This window comes from Lynx canadensis, chromosome B1 (genome assembly GCF_007474595.2).
Source record: "Lynx canadensis isolate LIC74 chromosome B1, mLynCan4.pri.v2, whole genome shotgun sequence".
In the NCBI taxonomy this organism is placed as follows: domain Eukaryota; kingdom Metazoa; phylum Chordata; class Mammalia; order Carnivora; family Felidae; genus Lynx; species Lynx canadensis.
Window position 1 is genome coordinate 48,775,787 of NC_044306.2, and position 23,428 is coordinate 48,799,214.

The window sequence follows — 23,428 nt, forward strand, 5'->3', positions numbered from 1 at the left end:
ATCTGTTTAAATTTGCCCTCAATCTCAAAGTGGAGCCTTTATAAATAGCATTTAAACAGGATATTTTCAAACCAAAGCTTTAATTTATTAAAAGTGTAAATTCAGTCATCTTTAAAAAGAGGAGCATTTGAGGGCACCTGGGTGGCTCATTCAGTTAAGCATCTGACTTGGGCTCAGGTCATGATGTTGCGGTTTTTGGGTTTAAGCCCCACGTCGGGCTCTGTGCTGACAGCTCAGAGCCTGGAACCTGCTTGGGATTCTGTGTCTCCCTCTCTTTCTGCCCCTTCTCTGCTCATACTCCATCTGTCTCTCTCTCAAAAATAAACAAATGTTCAAACAAATTTTTTTTTTTTTAAAGAGGAGCATTTTGCCTTCCTAGAACAAGGAGTAAGGAGAGAGATCCAGCCAGGAAAACCATGTGAATGCACCACAGGTGGGAGTCCTGTGAAGCAGACACTGACCTGCAGGTTTGCACCCGAGAGCTGCGTCAGTGCGTCCTGTCATGAAACTCTCCTGGAAGCAGTGACCAAAGCTGGATCAGGCAGAGGGAGAAGGTTGGGTGTGTTACAGACCTACCACAGAGAGCTCCACAGATAGCTCTTGTGTTGGGATGAAAAGACAGGGCCTTTATTTTTTTTTAAGTTTATTTATTTATTTTAGAGAAAGAGAGACTGTGGGGGAGGGGCAGAGAGAGAGAGGGAGAGAGAGAAACCCAGATAGGATCTGCACTATCAGCATAAGCCCAAGGCAGGGCTCAAACTCACAAACTGTGAGATCATGAACTGAGCCAAAATCAAGGGTCGGACACTTAACCAACTGAGCCATGCAATTACCCCAAAAGGACAAGGCCTTTAAGCCTGAAGTGACTGGGCCCTGATGCAGATTGCCCCCAAGAAAGGCTATGACCTTAGGCAAGGCATGGGCAATTTCAATGGAGGGCCATGAAGTCATCTCAGTTGTTTCTAAAAACTCAGCCACTAACATGAACGTGTTTAATAAGCTCAAACAATGACAACAAGATTAGGTGTTTCGTTTAAAAAAAAAAAAAAAGGCGAACCTGAGAAAATCGTGAGCTTACAGAGATTACTAAAGAAGTGATAAAATGTGACTGAGGTACAAACATAGACCTTTAGATCAAAGGAACAGAAAAAGAGAGAAGAAAACAGCCCAATACACATAATCACTTACTGTTAGATACCCTTGTGAAAACAACTTTACTTTAGGCCATACCTCACAATAGATACAAAAATCTATTTCATATAGAAAAAGAAAATGTGCCCGAATACCAATAAAGGAGTGAGAAGGTGGCCTGAGTCCTTAATTGCTTGGGTGACATTTTCTTTCGGGAAATAAATTATCCTGGATGTGGACAAGCTTTCAGTCCTATCTCTTCTTTGTTTCTGGCTTACAAGAGGAAATGCCCAAGAATAGAGAGGCAAAGGTGGTTTGAGGTCTTTACACTACTTGATAAAGCAAATAAATCAATGTTAGCCAAACAGGAAGAAAAGCCATAGAAATTCCCCTGTATACATGAAGGTCTGAGCCAGGGGCAGTGTGAGAGTTTGCTTTTCAGTAACCCTCCCAAGGGCAGAAGTAAAGGTTTTCCTCTAGCAAAAGAAATAAAATAAAAACATATCCTGGGGGGGGTCCCTGGGTGGCTCGGTCAGCTAAGTGTCTGACTCTTTTTTTTTTAATTTTTTTTTTAAATTTTTTTTTTCAACGTTTATTTATTTTTGGGCCAGAGAGAGACAGAGCATGAACGGGGGAGGGGCAAAGAGAGAGGGAGACACAGAATCGGAAGCAGGCTCCAGGCTCTGGGCCATCATCAGCCCAGAGCCCGACACGGGGCTCGAACTCACAGACCGCGAGATCGTGACCTGGCTGAAGTCGGACGCTTAACCGACTGCGCCACCCAGGCGCCCCAGTGTCTGACTCTTGATCTCAGCTCAGCTCTTGATCTCAGGGTCCTGAGTTCAAGCCCTGAATTGGGCTCCATGCTGGATGGGAAGCCTACTAGAAAGAAAAGGAAAGGAAAGGAAAGGAAAGGAAAGGAAAGGAAAGGAAAGGAAAGGAAAGGAAAGGAAAGGAAAGGAAAGGAAAGAAAAGAAAAGAAAAGAAAAGAAAAAAGGGAGAGAAAAAGAGAAAGAAAAAGAGGGAGGAAGGAAGGAAGGAAGGAAGGAAGGAAGGATAACAACAAAAACCATCCTGGGCTTATCTAAATAACAAGTGATAAAATTAAGACAGTTTTTTTCTGTCATGTTACTTATGGCAATTTAGTGAGTAGATAAACGTCTTAAACTGTTGTTTTTAAAAAGTGATTTATTAATAGAGAAAGAAACATTGACTCACTAGTGGCAATTTATGAATCGTGGGCAGAGGGCTGGTTTTGCTGCTCCCACCATTTGCTTGAGAAGCTGTGAGAACATCAGAGAAGAGGCAGTAAAGTGAGGGGGGCAGGGCTGATACCAAAGCCCCCTTGGTGAGATCAAACTTGACTCTTCATGGAGAGAACCTCCACGGTCCTCTTCTTGTAAACTGATTCCCCTTCCCACTGTGGGCCCCCTCACGATAAGCCTCTGGTTTCCTCCCACCCACTGAACAGACGCTCCTTGAGTGGAGGCTCTGTGTGTGCATTGGAGCTCCCAACAGTGCTTTGCAACATGAGTACGTCAGAGGAAGTTGCAGCTGGTTTGAGAGAAGGAACTTCTGCGGCTTCATATGACAAGCATAGTGAACAGCAGGAAGGAGACTGGCTCTAGGAGCTTGTCAGCCTACTAAAGTATATGTCAGAACTGGGTTAGTGTGACCCCAGAGTTAGTGCTCTGTGTCGCCCCTGGTGGGCAGCCTTGTTTCCCCCACAAGGAGCCTGAGGGATTCATTCACTTTGCAGTGCAGTTCTGACACAACACATTTCTGGAGCTCACATACACTTCGCAGGTTGAGGGCATGGTCCCCAGCAAGACACCTCTCCTCAAAACCCAGTCACAGGCTCCAGGGTTCCCAGACCACCCACACTTCTGACCCACTGGCTGTAAATTTGGGAGTTCCTGCCACCCATCCCCCAGGTTTGTTAATTTGCAGGAATGACTCAGAGAACTGAGGATGATAACAGTTTTATTATAAAAGATGCAAATCAGGACCGGCCAAATGAAGAGATGCATGGGATGAAGTAGAAGAGGTCCTCAAACACCAAGTTTCCATGTCCTTAGGACACAACACCCTCCAGGCACATCAATGTGCATCACAAACCAGGAAACTCACCTGAACTAGAGTTTTTATTGGGGTTTTATTATGTAGGCATCATTGATCAGCTGATTGATTGGTTGACTCGTTGGCTGTGTAACTCTTCAGCTCTCCTCCTCTCCCTGGAGGCCAGGCTGATATCACATGGCTCAAAGTTCCGGAACTTCTAATCACATGGTTGGTCTCATCCTGAGACTATCTAGGGGCCCACCATGACTCACCTCATGAGCATAAATTCAAGTGTGGTCCAAGAGGCACACCATCAACAACAAAGACACTACCACTTAAGAAACCCCAAGGGTTCAGAGGCTCCCACCCCAGAAACAAGGACAAAGACCAGCCAAATTCTTTATTATACAACATGCTTTCATCAGTAACCAGTGAGGTGATGGTGGTAGTAGGTGGAGATGTCTGTCTCCAGGAACCTCTCTCTCAGGTTTGCCCCTCTGGGAAGAATGCTCCCCAGGTAAGAATCTTCCCAGCACCAGGCAGCCTCTCAAGTAATGCATTTTATACTTAAAAAGCACCAAACTTCTTCCTTATCTGGAGATGAAATCTATATTCCTGTGAAAATCTGTTGGATAGAGTCTCAGTGAATTTCTACTCCAAGGATCTGGAATGAGTCTTACTCTACCACCAATACAACAGAAATTGGTTGCTTTTTAGAAAGAAACCTAGGGAGGGGCGCCTGGGTGGCTTAGTGGGTTAAGCGTCCGACTTCAGCTCAGGTCACAATCTCGCGGTCCACGAGTTCGAGCCCCGCGTCGGGCTCTGGGCTGATGGCTCAGAGCCTGGAGCCTGCTTCCGATTCTGTGTCTCCCTCTCTCTCTGCCCCTCCCCCGTTCATGCTCTGTCTCTCTCTGTCTCAAAAATAAATAAACGTTAAAAAAAAATTAAAAAAAAAAAAGAAAGAAACCTAGGGAAATGTTTCCACAAGCTGTGCCCTGGAGAGTTTCACCAACCACAGAGCAAAGAGGGGGATTCAGTATCGTCCTTCTCAGAGACTGAGTGGAAGAGAAGGTGTGAGGCTTTGTCTTGCCTGAAAGAAATCCTATTCATTCAATATGGTACCTTTACTTCTCATGTGCCTGGGAATCTCCCTCACCAGAACCTCTCTTTTCATTTTGAAATTATTTTAAACATATAAAAATGTTGAAAGAATGGTACAAAGAACCCCCATAGTACTTTCACTCAGATACTCAGATTCCCCAATAGTTCTGTAGCCCTGTAGCTGGGATGCAAGAGCATCTGGCTCCAGGGAGCCCCAAACAGAGCAGGCTCAGCCACTCACTGCTGACAAAATCCAAAGGCAGAGAGATGGGTGGTGGCAAAACAAGAAAGGAATTGATTTCAGTGAGACCAACACGGGAAGGCAGGGGACTAGCATCTCAAAGACTCTCCACAGTGCTGAAAACACTTCCAGATTTATGTAAGGAGAATGTGGGACAAGTGTCGGTGGGTCCTCACTGGTGGCAGTGAAGGTCAGGTGGATCATTGCCTCAGGGTCAGTCACATGGGGTCTGGCTAGCTCAGGGAAGGTCTTACTGCTTGAGGGGTAGTTTCCCACTCCCATCCTGGGATGCTTTGCCCACAGGGTCTTTTGCCTGAGTTAAGAGATAAGCTGGGAGGAAAAAGATAAGCTGGGAAGAAGGACTTAATAAGAAAGTTTGAGGTCAGTGGGGCACCTGGGTGGCTCAGTGGGTTAAGTGCCAACTGTTGATCTCAGCTCAGCTCATGATCTCATGGTTCATGAGTTTGAGCCCCAAGTTGGGCTCTGCTCTGGAAGCTCGGATCCTGCTTAGGATTCTCTCTCTCCCTTTCTCTCTTCCTCCCCTGCTCTCTCTTGTGCTCTCTTTCAAAATAAATCAACTTAGGGGGGAAAAAAAGAAAGTTTGAGATCAAAATGGAGGTAGCTAAGTCCTCTTTCAGTTCAGATCTATCATGTGCCATATTTAGTAGCTCAGTCTTTTCATAAACACACACACGTCCACTGTCATTATTCTTTTTCTTGCTTTCTTTTGAAAGCAAGTTGCAGCAATACCACTCACCCAAAATACTCCAGTGTTTATTCCCCCTGCAAGGGCACTCTCCTACAGAGCTAGCCTGCAACCACCCAAAGGAGAAAGCCCAAACTGCTGTAACACTTCCTCTGAACCATTTGAATTTCACCAACTGTCCTTCCAGTGTCTATTTTATTCTATCTGGGCCAGGAACACACATTTACATTTAGTTGTCATGTCTCTGTGGTGTCCTCCAGTATAGAAGAGGTTCTTGGTCTGCAAGACCGAAGGCCTTTTCGAGGAGGTGGAGAAAGGGGAATCCTTGTGCACTGTGGGCAGGAATGCAAACTGGTGCAGTCACTGTGGAAAACAGTGTGGAGGTTCCTCAAAAAGTTAAATATAGAACTTCCCTACGATCCAAAATTTCCACCTCTGGGTATTTATCAGAAGGAAATAAAAACACTAATACAAAAAGATATATTCATCCCCATGTTCATGGCAGCATTATTTACAAGACTCAAGATATGGAAGCAGCCCAAGTGTCGATAGATGGATAAATGGGTAAAGAAGGGTGGTATAGATACACAGTGGAATATTACTCAACCATAAAAAAATGGAATCTTGCCATTCATGACAACGTGAAGAGGACTTGAGAGTATTATGCTAAGTGAAATAAGTCAGAGAGAGACAAATACTATATGGTTTCACTCATAGGTAGAATCTAACGAATAAACAAACAGACAAATCAAAACAAAAAGCCAAGCTTATAGAGAACAGAATGATGGTTGCCAGAGGGGAGGTGTGACAGGAGGAGATGGGCAAAATGGATGAAGGGGGTCAAAAGGTACAAACTTCTAGTTACAAAATAAATAAGTTATGGGATGTAGGTATAGCATGGTGACTGTAGTCAGTACTACTGTGCTGTATATTTGAAAGTTGTTAAGAGATGAAATCTTAAAAATTCTCATCACAAGAGGGGAACCTGGGTGGCTCAGTTGGTCAAGCTTCTGACTCTTGATTTCAGCTCAGGTCATGATCTCATGGTTTGTGAGTTCAAGCCCTGACAGCACAGAGCCTGTTTGGGATTCTCTCTCTCTCTCTCTCTCTCTCTCTCTCTCTCTCTGCCCCTTCCCTGCTTGCTCTCCCTCTCTTAAAAGTTCTCATTACAAGAAAAAAAAATTTGTAATGATGTGTGGTGATGGATGGTAACGAGCCTGTTGTGGTGGTCATTTCTCAGTGTGTACAAATACTGAATCATGTTGTATGCCAGAACAATATAATGTTATGTGTTATTTATACCTCAATTAAAAAAAATGGTAACAGGGGCTCCTGGGTGGCTCAGTTGGTTAAGCACCCAACTTTTGATCTTGGCTCAAGTCATGATCTCCTGGTTTGTGGGCTTGAGCCTTGCATCCAGCTCTGCACTGACAACATGGAGCCTGCTTGGGATTCTTTCTCTCCTTCTCTCTCTCTGCCTCTCCCCCACTAGCACATATGATGTCTCTCTCAAAAATAAATAAACATTTAAGAAAATGGTAACGTTTTTAAAAAAAAAAGAGTACAGACCTTTTATTCTATAGGTCTGTGAGAAGACCCCTCACTGGGTTATATAACTAGACTTGACCACAAACTCTTGGCAGGAATATCTCAGAAAAGATGCTGTGCTCTTCTCAGTACATCAAGGTGGGAGGTATGCTTTATTTACCTGTTCTCCTACTGATGATGTTAACCTTGATAAACTGATCATTTGTGTCTGCCAGGTTAGTGTGTGTGTGTGTGTGTGTGTGTGTGTGTGTGTGTATGACTAGAGTCTGAGGGAAGACACACTGAAACTATGTCAACATCCTATTCATCATCAGATCTCCACCCTCCAGCCTTATCATCCTTGATGAATCATGCCTGAACCAACCAACACTGAGTTTGTTGCCAAATGGTGATTTCCTGTTTCCATCCTTTCTTCTACCATATTTGCTAGTTGGCATTCTATTGTAAGGAAGAATATTCCCTTCTCCCCAGTTTATTTATTTATCTATCTGCCTCAGATTATGTTTTATTCAGTGGGATGTAACCCATTCCTGTCATTATATATTTTTATACTTAAGTGTCTGTCCTATGCCAGCCCCTTTAAGCTAATACTGTTTCCTTGTTATATATCCCCAACATTCTTTAAATACTTCCCTTTTTTTCTAGGACAAAAAGATATTCCAGGCTTATTTTGTACTTTCTTTGCCCCAGACCTGTAATCAGGCATTTCTCCAAGGATCCCTGAACCCTTTTAGTGCAGGAGGGTATTTGGAAACTAAGACTCAATGTTTGGTATGCAAATAACTATCTTGGTGTCATTGACCTCAGGCTCTTTCAATGTGCTCTCAGTTGCACATGCTCACTCCTCATGGGTACATGGCTTGCAGGAGTGCACTCTCTCTCTCTCTCTCTCTCTCTCTCTGTGTGTCCCTCTCTCCAGCCCCCTAAAACTATGAGTTCTCACCAATACTTCAAATTCCAATGCCTCACCTAAGGGTCCATTCTAGCCTTCTTTCCTTATTTTGAGTACTTTCTCCAACATTAAGAAACCCATTTTCCATTATCTTTAATACATTTACTCCTTTGCTGGATCCCCCTGTAGGTAAATGTTGTCTTCACCACTACAGCATCTCTGCCCCTGGCCCCACCTCCTCCTTTACTCTGTTCCTGGCTTTGCAGCCACTGCCAACCCCTCAGCCTCAGGATTTTGACCTTGGCCATACCATGAGCTGCAAGGGGGTGGGGGAGGGGGGGAGATAAAAAGGTAGAAGAAGAGGACACCAGGATTTGATTTTGTTTTTCAGGGCTTTCTTTGTGTTTACAAAAGCACCAGAATCTCTGATGGAGCTCTAAAGGGAGCTCTCTGACTCCCAACCTTCTTCCATTTGCAGAAAGTACAGATTTATTCATTAAAATAGTACAGAGGTTTCAAAAATGGTGGAATCCCTGGCCTGGACTGATCTTCCTGCTGATAACAATGGCAAAATCTGGACAAGATAAAAAGGAAATGGTCTTGAAAGCCCTGGAGAGTGACCATAACCAGCAGAAACTAGAGGGAAACCTGCTCTTGAGAGTTGAACTGTAAGGAATGAGATTTGCAAATTTCTGGTGTTTTTGCCTGAGGGCACTTTCCAATCTGGGAGGGCTGGGAGGGGCAGAAAGCTGCAGCCTTACTGGTTTGAGGCATCAGAGGATAGAATTTAGGGCTGACTTGAGCAGCCAGAAGATTAAGAAAAATCCTGGGGAAGAGAGAGCCACCCAAGGGAGTGAACCCCAAAATAGAAAATTAATTTTAAATGTTTTTAATTTTCAGAAGCATCAACATACGTAAACTATTTAGGAATAAATTTAACAAAAGACCTGCAAAACTAGACACTGAAAGTACAAAACATTGCTGAGAAAAATTAAAGAAAAATAAAATTAAGTGGAGAGATATACCATGTTTGCAGACTGGAAGATTCAATGTTGTTAAGATGTCATCAATTCTCCCCCAACTAAGCTATAGATTTAACAAAGTCTCAATCATGAGTCAATAGGCATTTTAAATAGAAAAGTGACAAGCTAATTCAAAAAATGTATATGGAAATGCAGGACCTAGAATAACACAGCAATCCTGGAAGGAGATGGTAAAAGGCTTATGCTATTTGACTTCAAAATCTCCTCTAAAGCTACAGTAATGCAGACAGTGTGGTACTAGCAGAGTGTAGACAAAGATCAATAAATCAGAAAGTGAGAGTCCAGAAATAAATCTAAACTTATACCGCCAGTTGATTTTGACAAAGGCAGCAAAACAATTCAATTGGAAAATGAGAGTCAAAAACCAATGCTGAATAACCATAGATCTTTATGAGAAAAAAAAGTACATTTTAACCCCTACCTCACACCATACACAAAAATTAATTCAAGATGGATTACAGACCCTAAAAGGAAAAGTTAAAACTATAAAGCTTATAAAAGAAAACAGGATTGTATCTTCATGATTTGGTGGCAGGCAAAGATTTCTCAGACAGAATGCAGAAAGCACTAACCATAAAAGAAAATTTTGAATAAGAAGACTTTATCAAAAGAAACTGACAAGACAATTAATAATAGACATAGTACAGACCTGGAGAAAGTATTTATAAAACATATACATAGTACTTTTATCTAGAGTATATAAGGATTGCCTACAACTCAATAATAAAAAGACAACACAGAAAAATGGGAAAAATTGGAACAATATTTCACAAAGGAAATTACATGAATGGCCAGATAAAAATATGCTCAATATCATTAGTCATCAGGGAGATGCAAATTAAAAACAAAATGAGATACTATATATAACCATTAAACTGACTAATATTAAAAAGACTTAGGGGACACCTGGGTGGCTCCATCGGTTAAGCATTCGACTTTGGTTCAGGTCATGATCTCACGGTTTGTGGGTTCGAGCCCCACATCGGGCTCTGTGCTGACAGCTCAGAGCCGGGAGCCTGCTAAGGATTCTATGTCTCCCTCCCTCTCTGCCCCTTCCCCGCTCATGCTCTGTCTCTCTCTGTCTCAAAAAATAAATAAAATGTAAAAAAAAAGACTTACAGCACCAAATGTTGGTGAGGATGTAGTGTAATGAATATCTCATACATCACAGTGGAAATATAAAACAGAATAATCTTAGCAGCTTCTTATAAAGTTAAACATATATCTACCTTTGACAAAGTAATTTTCACTCCTAAGTATTTGTCCACAGGAAGTGACAACATATTTACGTAAAAAGACCTGTATATTAATGTTCATAGTACTTTTATTCACAATAGCAAAAAAATAAGAAACAGCTCAGGTATCTAGAAACAGGAGAATGATTTATATATACTCAATGTTTCAATTTATATGAAGTTCTAGAACAGGTGAAACTAAGTAAAAATGGGAGGAAAAACTGGTTACCTGGAGTTGGGGTGAGCATGGGCTTGGTGGTTGACTGAGAATGGACATGAGGGCACTTTCTGGGTGTCTTGAAATGTCCTGTATCTTAATTTTTGGCATGTGGATTACATACAAACTGTATGCATAAAATGTATGCATTTTAATGTCTGTAAATCTTACCTTTAAAGAACTGTAGGGGCACACGGGGGGGGAGGGGGTGCTCAGTCAGTTAAGTGTTGAACTCTTGATTACGGCTCAGGTCTTGGTCTCACAGTTTGTGAGTTTGAGCCCCACATCAGGCTCTGCAGTGAGAGTGCAAAGCCTGCTTGGGATTCTCTCTATCCCTCACTCTCTCTTTCCCCCTCCTCTGTTCACTCTCTCTTTCTCTCTCTCAAAAGATAAATAAACTAAAAAAAAAAAACTGTCAAAAGTGGTGGTTGGGTGGTCAATGGCATAATAGATGAAGCAAAAATGGCAGAGTTTTGGTAATTGTCGAAGCTGGGTGATGTGTGTATCAGTGTTTATTATACTGTTTTTTTGACTTCAGTGTACTTCATGTATGTTTGAAATTTCCAATAATTACAAGGGTCCCAGCCCTGGAGAAATCAGACATAGGCCAAATAAGTTTCATTTGGGGCAGTGAAGACTCTATATTTAAAAATACCTGATAGCTGGGACTCCAGATGGGCTCAGTAATGACATGGGGTCTCTGGATAATATCATTGTATGAGTGGAAAGAGCAGTACAAGGGTCAGTAGCAGGAGAAATGGGTGGAAATAATGACAAAATGGTCAACTTCACAGCCTTGAGCTCTTTCTCTTGTCTGAGTCCCTTTCACTATAAGTACCATTGATCACAGCTTTCTTTCCCATCCCTGGATGGTAATTCTGATTCCTGAACTGATTTGTGACAACTGTTAATGGGTACTTTATATGCCTCAGTTTCGCTATTTGTCTCACAGAGCAAGAGTTGACTGCTGTGATGGAGATCTGCTTCCCTAATGGGGAAAGGATTTTTCAGGCTTAAGGTTTTTTAGCTTCACCACTCCATGGACTTGAAGACAGCTGGCAGGAGGCAGAGCTGGACAACACATGTGGGTGTCCAGACAGACCAATAATTTGGTATTTCTTTAAAACAGTACTATTTAAATATGGGTTTAATATTTTATTAGTGAAAATAAGAAGAGTTTTTAAAATTTGCCTTTGATGGTACTTTCTGCTCCACTGGGAGTTGGCTCAATTTACCCGTTATGTGTGTAACCATATGAGAAACATGAATTAAACTGAAAATAATGTGATTTCAGAGCTAGGCAGGACCTTATAGATGGGCTTCCAGGAAGCTGCCCAGGGGGCCTCTTTTTTTTTTTTTAATTTTGAGAGAGAAGAGGGGAATGCATGCAGGGGTGGGGGGTGGGGGCAGAAAGACAGGGAGAGAGAGAATTCCAAGCAGGCTCCATGCTGTCAGCATGGAGCCTGATGCAGGGCTCCATCTCACCAACTGTGAGATCATGACCTGAGCCAAAATCAAGAGTTGGATGCTTAACCAACTGAGACACTCAGGTGCCCCTCAGTGGGCCTCTTCTTTTTTTTTTTTAATTTTTTTTAACGTTTTATTTATTTTTGAGACAGAGAGAGACAGAGCATGAACGGGGGAGGGGCAGAGAGAGAGGGAGACACAGAATCGGAAACAGGCTCCAGGCTCTGAGCCATCAGCCCAGAGCCCGACACGGGGCTCGAACTCATGGACTGCAAGATCGTGACCTGAGCTGAAGTTGGATGCTTAACCGACTGCACCACCCAGGCGCCCCTAAGTGGGCCTCTTCTTGATCCAGCTCTAGCTTGAGGCCAGGAAGCTATGGCATCAGGCTATGGGCAGGCTGACTTCTGATCAACAAGAAAGCAGAAATAAGGAGAGTTCCTAATCTCTTATCAATACTCTATTACCTATGGCCATTATTCTTATGTGGAAAGTGTGCCAATTAATCCATTAATGTGAATCCTATCCTTCTGCCTTGCCCAGCCCCAGCACCCCATGAAGTAGCTTGGCCCAGGAGAAATCCACAGAGTCCACTAGCCCAGGGTTTAAAACCCCAGCTTAATTCCATGAGCTGTGTAACCTACATCAGCCAAATGGAGATATAACACCTACTTCCCTGTGTTGTATGGATTCAATGACATAATGTATGCAAGGTGCCTTGAGTGCCTACTATAGATGCTCAGTAATGCTGGCTAAATTGGGAGCCATTCAGAGAGTGCTTTTACATGGTGGATGCTCAGTAATTATTAATCCATTTGGTTGAAATGTGCTGCAGAAGCACAGAATCTGTGTTCTTTGCCTCATTGCATTTTCTCCTTTGCCTCTCCTCTCTCCTCTCAGTTTCTCTATCTCTGTCTCATTTTACCAAATTATTCATTCATCGGATAGAGCCCACTGTGCACCAAAACTTGCACTAAGTGCTAGAGAATCAGAGATAAATGAAACATTGAGATGGAACCCCACCCTAGAGAATCACACTTCTGGGGGATGCATGAGGACTGTGGGAGCCTAGAAGGGGTATACCTGAATTGTGTCTCTCTATTCTCCTCCCCAGGAGGTCATTGCCTCCATTCTGCTGAGTGGACGGATAGGGCCCAACATCCAGCTGGGTGAGTGCTATGGCCTGAGGCTGAAGCACATGAAGTCGGATGAGATCCACTGGCTACACCCACAGATGACAGTGGGTGAGGTTCAGGAAAAGTACGAGTGTCTGCACATGGAGGCTGAATGGAGGTAGGAGAAGAGCCCTGGGCTCTCAAATGGGGGGAGAGGAGTGTGGAGTGGGGAGGCCCAGGGAAGTAATTCCTGGGAGCACTTCCCAACCTCTGAGAATATTCTAGAAAATCTGAGTGGCATTTTAGGCTTAGTTCTCTTGCAGCATCCAATGCATCTATTGGCCAAGACTTAACATGAGCTCACAGTACACCCCCTCTCCCAGGGCAGATATCAGGAAGATCCCCAGACAGGATGCTCTTGGTGCTACGGAGAAGGAGGTACAGTAGGGCAGGGAAAATAGAAAACCAGGTCAAGGGCTGATCTGCAAACCTAAAGAAAACAATTGCCATGAGGGGGACAAGGTGGAGAGTCAGGACTAGTATAGACCACCACTTGCTTGCCACCCCTCTGTCCTCCATGGTCTCCCCACAGTCCTCCACCTGACCACAGAGGAGGGAAAGAAGAAACAACTCCTGAATGGGTGGCCATGAGCCTTATGGGCAGACTCTTAAATGACAAGTTTCCCTAAGTCAACCAGAGAGTCTGAATTTCCTGTTGCAGGTATGACCTCCAAATCCGCTACTTACCAGAGGACTTCATGGAAAGCCTAAAAGAAGACAGGACAACGCTACTTTATTTTTACCAACAGGTAGAAGTATTTTTTTCTTCCTGTCCCCAGGGCCCTATTACTCATCCTTTCCTGGGGAGATAGAGAGACAAAGCCCAGATTTTGGAGGTCCCAATCTAGGAAACTTCTCTTGGGGACATGCCTTTGTCCCTAGGCAGCTGTTCCATCTTGGTTCTCTTATGGCTAATTAAGTGCTGGCTTACACTGCCCCATAAGTATAGCTACTTTTGGACTTTGCTGGTGGCTATTTACTTCTCAGGAGACCTGGTGATGGGCAGGCAATGCAGGTACAAAGAGAATTGGTGGTCTTAGCACACAGACTCTGACATGCCTGGCTTCTGGCCAGTGCTGCCAGCTACTAACCTAGTATCCTCCTGGGGCTTAATGTAACTGCCTGAAGCTATTTCCTTTTCTAGAAGATGGAGATGATAATAATAATACTTACTTTATAGGGTTGTTGTGAGGACCAAATGGTATCACTAGCAGGGTGCTGGTAAACCAGCTCTCTGAAGAAAAAAATCTCTGATTTATTGCACTTGCCAATTTCCATGGTGTAAATATTCCCCTATCATGGCATTTTTCAAGCTACCAATATGATATCATACAGCTTGCAAAACTTCAGAAAATTTAATAACTGGCTTTCATGAGCTGTTTGGAGCTGCTCCAACACACCACTGGCTGTAATAAATGTAAAGTGCTTAGCACAGGACTTGGCACAGAGTGCTGAGGATGTGTGAGAGGCCATCATTATTTTCTGTCTGGTCTCAGCTCTCACCTGTGTCTCCCTCTTGGTTTTCTGAAGACAAAGCCAGACTTTTATTGTGGAGTGAATGACATCTGTCACTAAGTACCAAAAAGACTTTGAATAAATGATTGACTCATCCCCAAATTCTATTTCTTTACCTCTAAAATGAAGAGTGGAAAGAGGAATCTGAACCCCAGCCTCATAAAGCCATAAGAAAATGTGTCTGAAAGTGCTTCAAAAAACCTGAAGGCCTTGGCCTGTGGAGGCATGATTCTAGAGAATTCTAGAGGAAGAGGCAGAGCAAAGGGAGAGTCTCCCCCTCTGCTCTTCATCCACTACACATTTGTGCATGGTGGGCTGTGTGAGAGAGATAGCTCAGGGCAGCAGGATTGTGTTCAAAGCACCCACCATCTCTTGGAGCCTAAGGTCAGGGAAACAGGGAAGGAGGGCATGACTCTCAACCTTGGTCTTTCTCCCCACCAGCTACGGAATGACTACATGCAACGCTATGCCAGCAAGGTCAGCGAGGGCATGGCCCTGCAGCTGGGCTGCCTGGAGCTCAGGTATGTGGCCTCAAGGACCCTCCAGGGACTGGAGCTCTTAGCCAGCTTGGACTTGCCTCCAGGGTGGGAAGCAAGAGTGGGTACATGAGAGCCATGGGGACAAGTGGTGGCTGACAGAGGGTAAGGCGCTCACTGTCTGGTCCTTAGAAAAAAGAGCCAGCCCCATTTCTGGTCAGTGTCCCCTGCCTCCTTTGGCTGCTCTTCCCTCCAGGCTGCCTTTTTCTTCCACCTATCTGCCATTCAAGTGATTCAGTAAATGTTTCTTTGAGCACTAGGCAAAGTCCTGGGAGGTATTCGAATGTTGGGTTTCCACTGTGCTCTTCACTGTTGTGTCTTCAGCTCCAGTAGGAGCTGGGACACAGAGCCTGCTGTCTGGCATACTCTTCTCATTCTCTTTTCAACCTGGTAAACTCTTTTTTATTCTGGCAGCTTTAGAAAATTTACTGGGCCAGTGTTGCCTGTTCACCTTCTACATTCACAGAAAACCTCAGGACTTGCCTGTGAAAGGTCCATAACAAGCAGGATGGTGGCCATAGGTTCTTCCCACTGAGCCAACTCAAGGGCCTTTCCATCCTGAAGGCCCCTCTTCCTCACGCCCACCCCATCTACCTTACCCTGTATGGATCCTCTGTACTTAGGAATGAATGGCTCACATGCACTAGATTGTGAAATCCTGTCAAATCCTTGAAATCAGCATTGGTGCTACCTTCGCCTGGCACCGAATGAGAGCACAGTACATATTTGAATGAATGGACAACCCTGAAAGATCTAAAATCCTCTTCTCTGATGGGCATTTGCCAATTAAATAGGTGCATACAGCAAGCCAGTTTGTTCAGCTATCTAGGAGTACATTTTGCAGCTCCCTCAAGCCAACGGGAATTACTGGAGGCCGTGTTGCCTGTAATCCTCACTTCACAGGCTTGCTCTGAGGTATTCTGTGAATGTGGGGGTCAATCCCGTAGCACTGGCTCAGAAAACCTTCTATTTATTTTATTTATTTATTTTTAATTTATTTTGGGGAGAGAACGAACACAGATGGGGGAGGGGCAGAGCGTGAGGGGGAAAGAGGATCTGAAGCGGGCTCTGCGCTGACAGCAGCAAGTCAGATGCAGGGCTTGAACTCACAAACTAAATCTTGAGATCATGACCTGAGCAAAGTCGGCACCAGCTGAGCCATCCACTCACCCTTGACTCAGAAAACTTTCTAAAGCTGCCATGATTGGCTGTGTGGAAATTTGGGATCTTAATCACCAGCACCTTCAGGTAGAAGTAGGAGGAAAATGACCTTGCGTCCAGGGAAGAATCCTGGATAGGCTCTTCACGTCCTACAACTGAATATCATTGCTGTTTACCTGTTGTTTGGTTTCCAAAGTACAGGTCTGCCTTAATCAGCTGGCATACTCCTCCAGGATCTGCTATCCCACTCTGTCAGATACTCTATAGAGAGAAGTGAGTCAGGAAAGAACATTTGTCCTAGATTCCTGAGTTCTCTCCTTGTATCAACCTCCCAGGTTTCTCCATCTCAGCAATAGGGACATTTGGTGCTAGATAATTTGTTTGGAGGGCCATCATGTGAATGGCAAGATACTTAACAGCATTCCTGGCCTCTACACACTAGATGCTGGTGGGACCACCTTCCTCCCAACCAGATGTGACAACCAAAGATTTCCAGACATTGCCAAATGTTTCCAGGCTGGAGAGGGAGGTGTAAAATTGCCCCTGGTTGAGAACTACTGAATTAATTCATTAGAGGGTCATATATATACTCGGCCACTAAATGCTAGGCCCTCCAACAATCCGCGTTGGCTGCATTGGGTCATTTGTTTTTAGAGGCCAAAGATAGAACCACCATTTTTCTCTTCTGCCCAACAACTGGGAGGTCCCAGAGCTGGGCCTCCCAAAGAACAGGGCTGGAGTCCTTCCTAGGAATGAAATTTGGGGGTTTTCTTTTTCTTCGTGGTTTTGTAAATATCAAATTTTTTCACTCTAATATTCTCCCTTCGATTGGTTACTACATTTGGCAGGGGAAAGGGAGCTTCTAGACCAATGTGTGGCTTTGGGTGACCCAACTCTGATGGCCTTGTTCTCCAACCATCAACCTCTCCATGACTTCTTTCTCTCCAGGCGGTTCTTCAAGGATATGCCCCACAATGCACTTGACAAAAAGTCCAACTTCGAGTTCCTGGAGTAAGTCCTGAAACTGGTCATTGCCTCTCCTCCCTTCCTTCCTCACTGCCCTGCTTCTCCTACTTGCTCCCTACCTTGTTCATCTCCGTACCAAAGCCAGGCAGGACCCATCTTCCTGGTCCTCAGTCCATCATATCTCTTCCTGATTGGTCTGAAGTCCTGGGTTGGCGGTGAGGGGGAGTCAAATGCCACTTTTTCTCCTCTTCTTTCAGGAAAGAAGTAGGACTGGACCTGTTTTTCCCAAAGCAGATGCAGGAGAACTTAAAGGTGAGGAAACCACTGGGCAAGGGGCCCAGAGAGAACCCCTTTGTGCTGGTCTCTATGACTAGAGCCCATTGGCATTGGGTGGAGGATACTCAGGAAAGCCAGGGTATCTCTAGTGTCTTGGGATAGTGTCTGGACATAGAACCACTAAAAATATCCAGTGGGCCCTTTCTGTGGCTGGGAATTAGGAAACCTGGCTCCAGTTCCACATCAGAGGCCAATTATCTTTGTGGCCTGGGGATGCTACCTCCCATGCCTCCATCCCAGGGCTCTGGTGAGCCTCGCTGGAGATAGTAGGTGTGTGGTTTAGTGAACAGATGGCTGCTGCTCTCGTGGCAAAGGCCTGAGGACCACCCTACAGTAGCAGACAGGATTTTGGTGAGATCAGGGAAGGAATCAGAGCTTGGAGGAGCAGGGCCGGCTCACCACTGACCATCTCCACCCCCAGCCCAAGCAGTTCCGGAAGATGATCCAGCAGACCTTCCAGCAGTACGCCTCGCTCAGGGAGGAGGAGTGCGTCATGAAGTTCTTCAACACCCTCGCGGGCTTTGCCAACATCGACCAGGAGACCTATCGCTGTGAACTCATTGTAATGACACATCCTCTTTATTCTCTCCCTGACCCAAATTCCAGGCCTCTCGGGAAAGGGGCCCACAAGGCCGACTTGGGGGCAAGAAGAGGCGTGTTGGCTCGAAGTAACACACACAAGCAAAGGTCCTCGAGCAGCTGGGCCTCGCTGACATGCCCTAAAATGCAACTAATGTTAAACTGCTTGCCTGAGGAAGGGAACTGAAATCTTGGCTACAAATCTGGGAAGTGGGCAGAGTAGGCAGTGTATAGGGAGGAGGGGAGTCTGTACTGTAGGGTTATGAGATCGAAGGAGCTGGAGGGCACAGGAGATAGAGTGGCCTGTGTCTAAATTAGTGAACTTTTTGCTTTTCAACTTTCTGAAATATGGGGGAGACAAACCTGAAGCAACAGTCCTCTCTCCTCTTTTATTCCAGCAAGGATGGAACATTACTGTGGACCTGGTCATTGGCCCGAAGGGCATCCGCCAGCTGACAAGTCAAGATGCAAAGGTAGAGAGAGACTGGGGGCAGGTTGCACCCACCCCTAGGCTGAGCAGTCTCCCCCTCTCTGCTGCCTCCTACCTTGTCCTGATTACCAGTCGTCCCTGCCCCTTACTGAGAGCAGAGAGGCCCTTGGTTTGAGTAGCTGTAGAGAGAGTGTTTGGGACATGGAGCAGACAGTTCTTAACTTCCCCATGACTATCTCCTGCACCCTGGGCGGCAGGGTGGTGTGGTGGGGAAGAGAGGAGGGAAGGGCACTATCACTGCTCTTCTGGCTCAGATAGAAAAGTTGATATTGCAATGGCAAGATGGGACAATCATTCTCTGGGAGGCAGAAGACCTGGGTCCAGTCCCGGCTCTATCACCAATTTGGCATATGACCGTGAGCAACTCCTGGCTCCCTAGACTCCTCTTCTCTTCTGCAAAGTGAGGAGCTTAGACCAGATGATCCCTTCTGCCTTAATAGTCTTTGATTCTCTCTTCACACCATGGAGAGACCTCCTTGCAGGTCTCTCCTCCATGCAGGACCTCCTTGTAGCTCCTCCCTCCCCCCCCCACATACTGACCAATCCTCAAGGCTTGATCCCAGGAGTGGGATGGTCTGAAGGGCCCCCTGCTTTCTTACAGCCCACCTGCCTAGCTGAATTCAAGCAGATCAAGTCCATCAGGTGCCTCCCACTGGAGGAAGGCCAGGCGGTACTACAGTTGGGCATTGAAGGTGCCCCCCAGGTGAGCGTCTCTGGACACCTGGAAGCTCTAAAACAAGGGGATGCAGCTACAGGTTGGGATTTCTTGCCCAGGCCAGCCTGGTTTCTGGGATCTCACTAAGAAAACTGCACCCATTGCTCAGACGTTATACTAGGCTGACAATAAAATTATAAGGGAGATGTATCAGGAAGCAAAGCTGTTTAAAAAAGGCCAAGAAATAAGTTGGAGGAATTTTTAGGGTGGATGAAGTGACCGGAAATCAAGTCACAAATCAGAGATCTAACTCTGAACAAGTGAATGATGACTCAGTAACAGTACCTCTGGGAACCTGGGCTTTTTGTGGGTGGAATAATCAGAGAGAACTCAAACTGCAAACTGATTGTCTATCTCTCCTTTCATCTGACTGTCCCCTATCCCACTCCCTCTTCTCCTAGTTTCTGCTCTTACCTATTGAGCACCTACTGGGTACAAGACATTATGCTACGCACTTAGAGACCAAAATAAGTCCTAGCAAAACTGGCCTTCCCAGGGTTTAATGTTGCCAGTGGGGAGGGGTGGCAGGAGCGCCCCCTGGTGGCTGTAGGGAATGCCATCCCTGGCAGAGGTGCTGAGGGACTCCCGGCAGGGGAACGAAGGGTGGCCTTGTCTGCTCCTTCTGAGTGTGCGGTTTCTTCTCCATTCCTGTGGGGCAGACTCTAGCCAAGGGTCTCAGGTCTCATACTTGGCTGGTCTCTTCTCTGCAGTCTTTGTCCATCAAAACCTCCTCTCTGGCAGAGGCCGAGAACATGGCTGACCTGGTGGATGGTTACTGCCGGCTTCAAGGGGAGCACAAAGGCTCTCTCATCATTCATCCCAAGAAAGGTGAGTTTCCATTTAAAGGCAAACTGGCCCAATGGGCAGATGTGGCACAAGCCCCCAGTGGCAGAGCGAGAGAAGCTAAGCCATTGACCAGTATATGAACAAAGAGGCTTTGGAAATGTGAGGAGGTGCTCACCCAACCCTCCTGGATACCCCCTGTGGACCGTCCTGGGTCTTTAGCTGCAGGCCCTGGCCAAAAGCAGCTTGGGGAGCTGGCATCAGGAGCAGAGATGTTTGTGGCCCCAGGAAGATCAAAGCTAGTGCTGGAACATGACTTGTCCCTCCTGTGAAGATGTGTCTATTTTGGGATCGGAAGCAGGGGTCCGAGCTGGAACACGTGGGTGGTGGCAGAAGGAAGGCTGAGAATTTCGTCTACTAAGAGCGTTCTAATTCAGGCCAAAGGCCTACTTAGCTTCCGCTCTGACTCTCAGAAGATACAGAATGGCGGGAAGGGGTCTCCCTTGTGTTGGCTCATAGGAGCAGTGAGGTCAGCCATCCATCTAGGACCCTGTGTCCCTGGCTCCAGCGCCGCCTCTTTCTGCCCTCTCCCCAGATGGTGAGAAGCGGAACAGCCTGCCCCAGATCCCCGTACTGTGAGTATAACAGAAAGGCAGCGAACGAGCCTTGCACTCAGCCTGTGTCTTCCTGGGAGAAGGCAGAACAAATAGGGAGCCCCCACCCATGGTTTCTGGTTTCCAGGACCCAGGGGAGAACACTGGAACCCCAGCACATCACAAGTGGCGATTTCTCGCCAGTAAACTTCACCCTGTAAGTTCTTGCTGGGGTAGTCCGGTGTCCTAATGCTACCGGCATCATCTTAGGGAGAATTGCTGCTGTCCTCCGGCAGCCTGGGCCATGCTCCCAGCCTGGTGTCATCAGGACAGCCTGCTCCTGCAGGCAGGCAGGGGGCACAGTGGGGCTGGCCTCTATGAGGGGTGGGCGGGAGAGGGTGGGCTTCCCGGGGGCTCGTTGCCAGGCTCTGAGTTCACCAGGCTCCTGCCCTCTCATCTCCTCCTACAGAAACCTGGAGGCGCAGCGGCCCCATCTCTCAGAGAGCTGCAGCATAGGTAAGCCGCCCGTCTGCCATTGTCCTCCTGTGCCGGAGCCTCCCTTCCACCTGCTCTTGTGACATTGTCAAAGATTCCCTCCAAGCTCCAGGAAAGCAGACTTCCCCTATGACTTCTCAATGATGGCTTCAAATGTCATGAATCCCAATAGCTAACATGTATTCAACAGTTAGTACGTGGCACCGTGTTTGTCTTGGCTTGGGCTGTCATACTAAACACCACAGCCTGGGGGGCCTTCCCAGCAGACATGTGTTTCTCACAGTTCTGGAGACCGGAAGTCTAAGATCAAGGTGGTAGCAGGGCTAGGTCCTGGTGAGAACTGTCTTCCCGGCATGCGGATGGCCACCTTCTCCGTGTCCCCATATGGTGGATAAATGGAGAGCTCTAGTCTCTCTTCTTCTTATCGGAGAAGTAATCTCACCATGGGGGTGACATACTCCTGACCTCATCTCAACCTAGTCACCCCCAAAAGCCCCACCTCCAAATACCTTCACACTGGCGGTCAGGACTTCAACATAGGAATGGGTGGGGGGGATACAAACATCCAGTCCCTAACCTTGTTAAATATATAATAGGTATTATTTTATTGATCTTTATGGCATTCCCCAGAAACATTCATTTCACAGAAAGAAAAACAGATTGAGGGAGACTAACTAACTTGCTTTAAATGATGCAATCTGGCAGCAGTGAGCAGGGATTCAAGTCAAGGTGCCCTAGGTTCTAGGTGCCTAGGTTCGGCCATGCCGAAACCTGGGACAGAAGCCCCAGTTCTTGCCTGGCTCCCCTCCCCTCCCAGGGATGTCAGCCTTGGTTTTGCTGGCCTGCATGTGGGAGCCACGTGCCTGATTCCTGGCGGTGCCTGCTGAGGGTATCTTACCCATACGATGTTCTCTTTCTGTTATTCCAGAATCAGACATCTATGCAGAGATTCCTGATGAGACCCTGCGAAGGCCCGGAGGTAGATCTCTGACCCTACCACAATGGCCACAGCCAGGGTCCTATGAAGTGACATTGTGGGGACACCACAGGGGACTTTCTTTCCTTCCTGCATCTTCTCCCATGTGTGCTTCAGACAGAGACAAACCTGAGTGAAACACCTTGGATTTGAAAGCTGAGATTATTGTTTTATTCCCACACTATTGACCTTTTGCGTGCCTGTGATGTGTGTGGGGATCCTAAGAGTGTGGACATGGGACCTGGCCTGCAGAGAGAACAGGGTGATGATGGCTTTTCCCCAGGTCAGAGATGATGGAGCCTTCTAAAACTCCTTACCCAGGCCAACCCCTGGATCTTAGCTGAGATGTTGTTGAGGGGTCTGGCAATGCCTGGGTGGAAACGGAGCAGAGCCTGGCCTTGGGGCCTGCAAATATTCAGATTCCCAGGGGCACCAGCGGTTTCTGTGCCCTGAGACCATCTGTTCTTTCCATCTGCCCAGGCCCACAGTATGGCGTCACACGGGATGATGTAGTCCTGAATCGGATTCTTGGTGAAGGCTTTTTTGGGGAGGTCTATGAAGGTGTCTACACAAATCACGTAAGTTCCAGACTCTTCACTGACATTCCCTTCCCACTTTTCCATAGGACAAAGGGGAGGTCACGTATTGTGAGGTTGGAGTGGCCACCATGATGTGTGGCTTTACATTCACTTGGCATTTGCAGTATTTCTGAAATCCCCAAGGAGTGCTGGAAGCAGAGTCATTTCCCAGAAGGATAGCAATTCCAGGGAGCAAAATGGAGGCAGGACCTGGTGAAGGGTTGGCCTGACCTTGGCAAGCAAGAACATGGGGAGGCGTGAGAAAACTCAGCTCTGAGAAGAGGAAGAGCAAGAGCTGAGGGAGGAGCTAGTCTTGAGGCTGCCAGTGGGTTGGGACCCTGAAGAGAGTGGGGCCAAGGAAAAGAGGAAGCAGAATTGTAAAAGCCAACAACAAAGAGAGAGAAAGAGGCTTTGCATGCGATCTACACGCGACCACTACTGACATGGGGCAGAGCACAGGCCCTTAGCCTCAGTGTCCTCATCTAGACAGCCAGAGGCTCGGGTCTCAAAGGTTCTCTCTGGTCCTGACATACCCTGGTCAAGAAGCGAGGAAGTCAGGAGAGAGGAGTGGAGAGAAGAGTAGGGGTGGGGGGGAAGAAGGAGGAAGGGGAGGACTGTGCCTTGCAGAGCCCCAGAGGCCCAGATGCTGTCTGTCTTCCCTCGGCTGTCAATCAAGCTTGCGGGACGACCATGGCAATGCCAGGAAGGGGACACTTTCTTCTGAGCACTGGGCTGGCCCAGAAGTGGGGGGCAGGGGCAACTCTGAACAGAATTTCATTGCAGAAAGGGGAGAAAATCAACGTAGCTGTAAAAACCTGCAAGAAAGACTGCACTCTGGACAACAAGGAGAAGTTCTTGAGTGAGGCAGGTAGGTGTGCCCTGGAGAGT

General features: G+C 46.4%; 1 protein-coding gene across 1 annotated transcript in view; it reads left to right on the forward strand.

Annotated features, from left to right (window-relative positions):
- The window catches only part of PTK2B (protein tyrosine kinase 2 beta), a 126,052-nt gene that overhangs the window by 81,167 nt on the left and 21,457 nt on the right, over nucleotides 1-23,428 (forward strand). Inside the window, 14 exon segments of the mRNA XM_030312656.2 lie at nucleotides 12,757-12,935; nucleotides 13,479-13,566; nucleotides 14,774-14,853; nucleotides 16,978-17,040; nucleotides 17,253-17,307; nucleotides 17,753-17,893; nucleotides 18,309-18,383; nucleotides 19,002-19,103; nucleotides 19,826-19,943; nucleotides 20,494-20,533; nucleotides 20,961-21,007; nucleotides 21,915-21,965; nucleotides 22,443-22,540; nucleotides 23,324-23,408. Of these exon segments, the coding sequence (XP_030168516.1) occupies nucleotides 12,757-12,935; nucleotides 13,479-13,566; nucleotides 14,774-14,853; nucleotides 16,978-17,040; nucleotides 17,253-17,307; nucleotides 17,753-17,893; nucleotides 18,309-18,383; nucleotides 19,002-19,103; nucleotides 19,826-19,943; nucleotides 20,494-20,533; nucleotides 20,961-21,007; nucleotides 21,915-21,965; nucleotides 22,443-22,540; nucleotides 23,324-23,408 (1,222 nt within the window).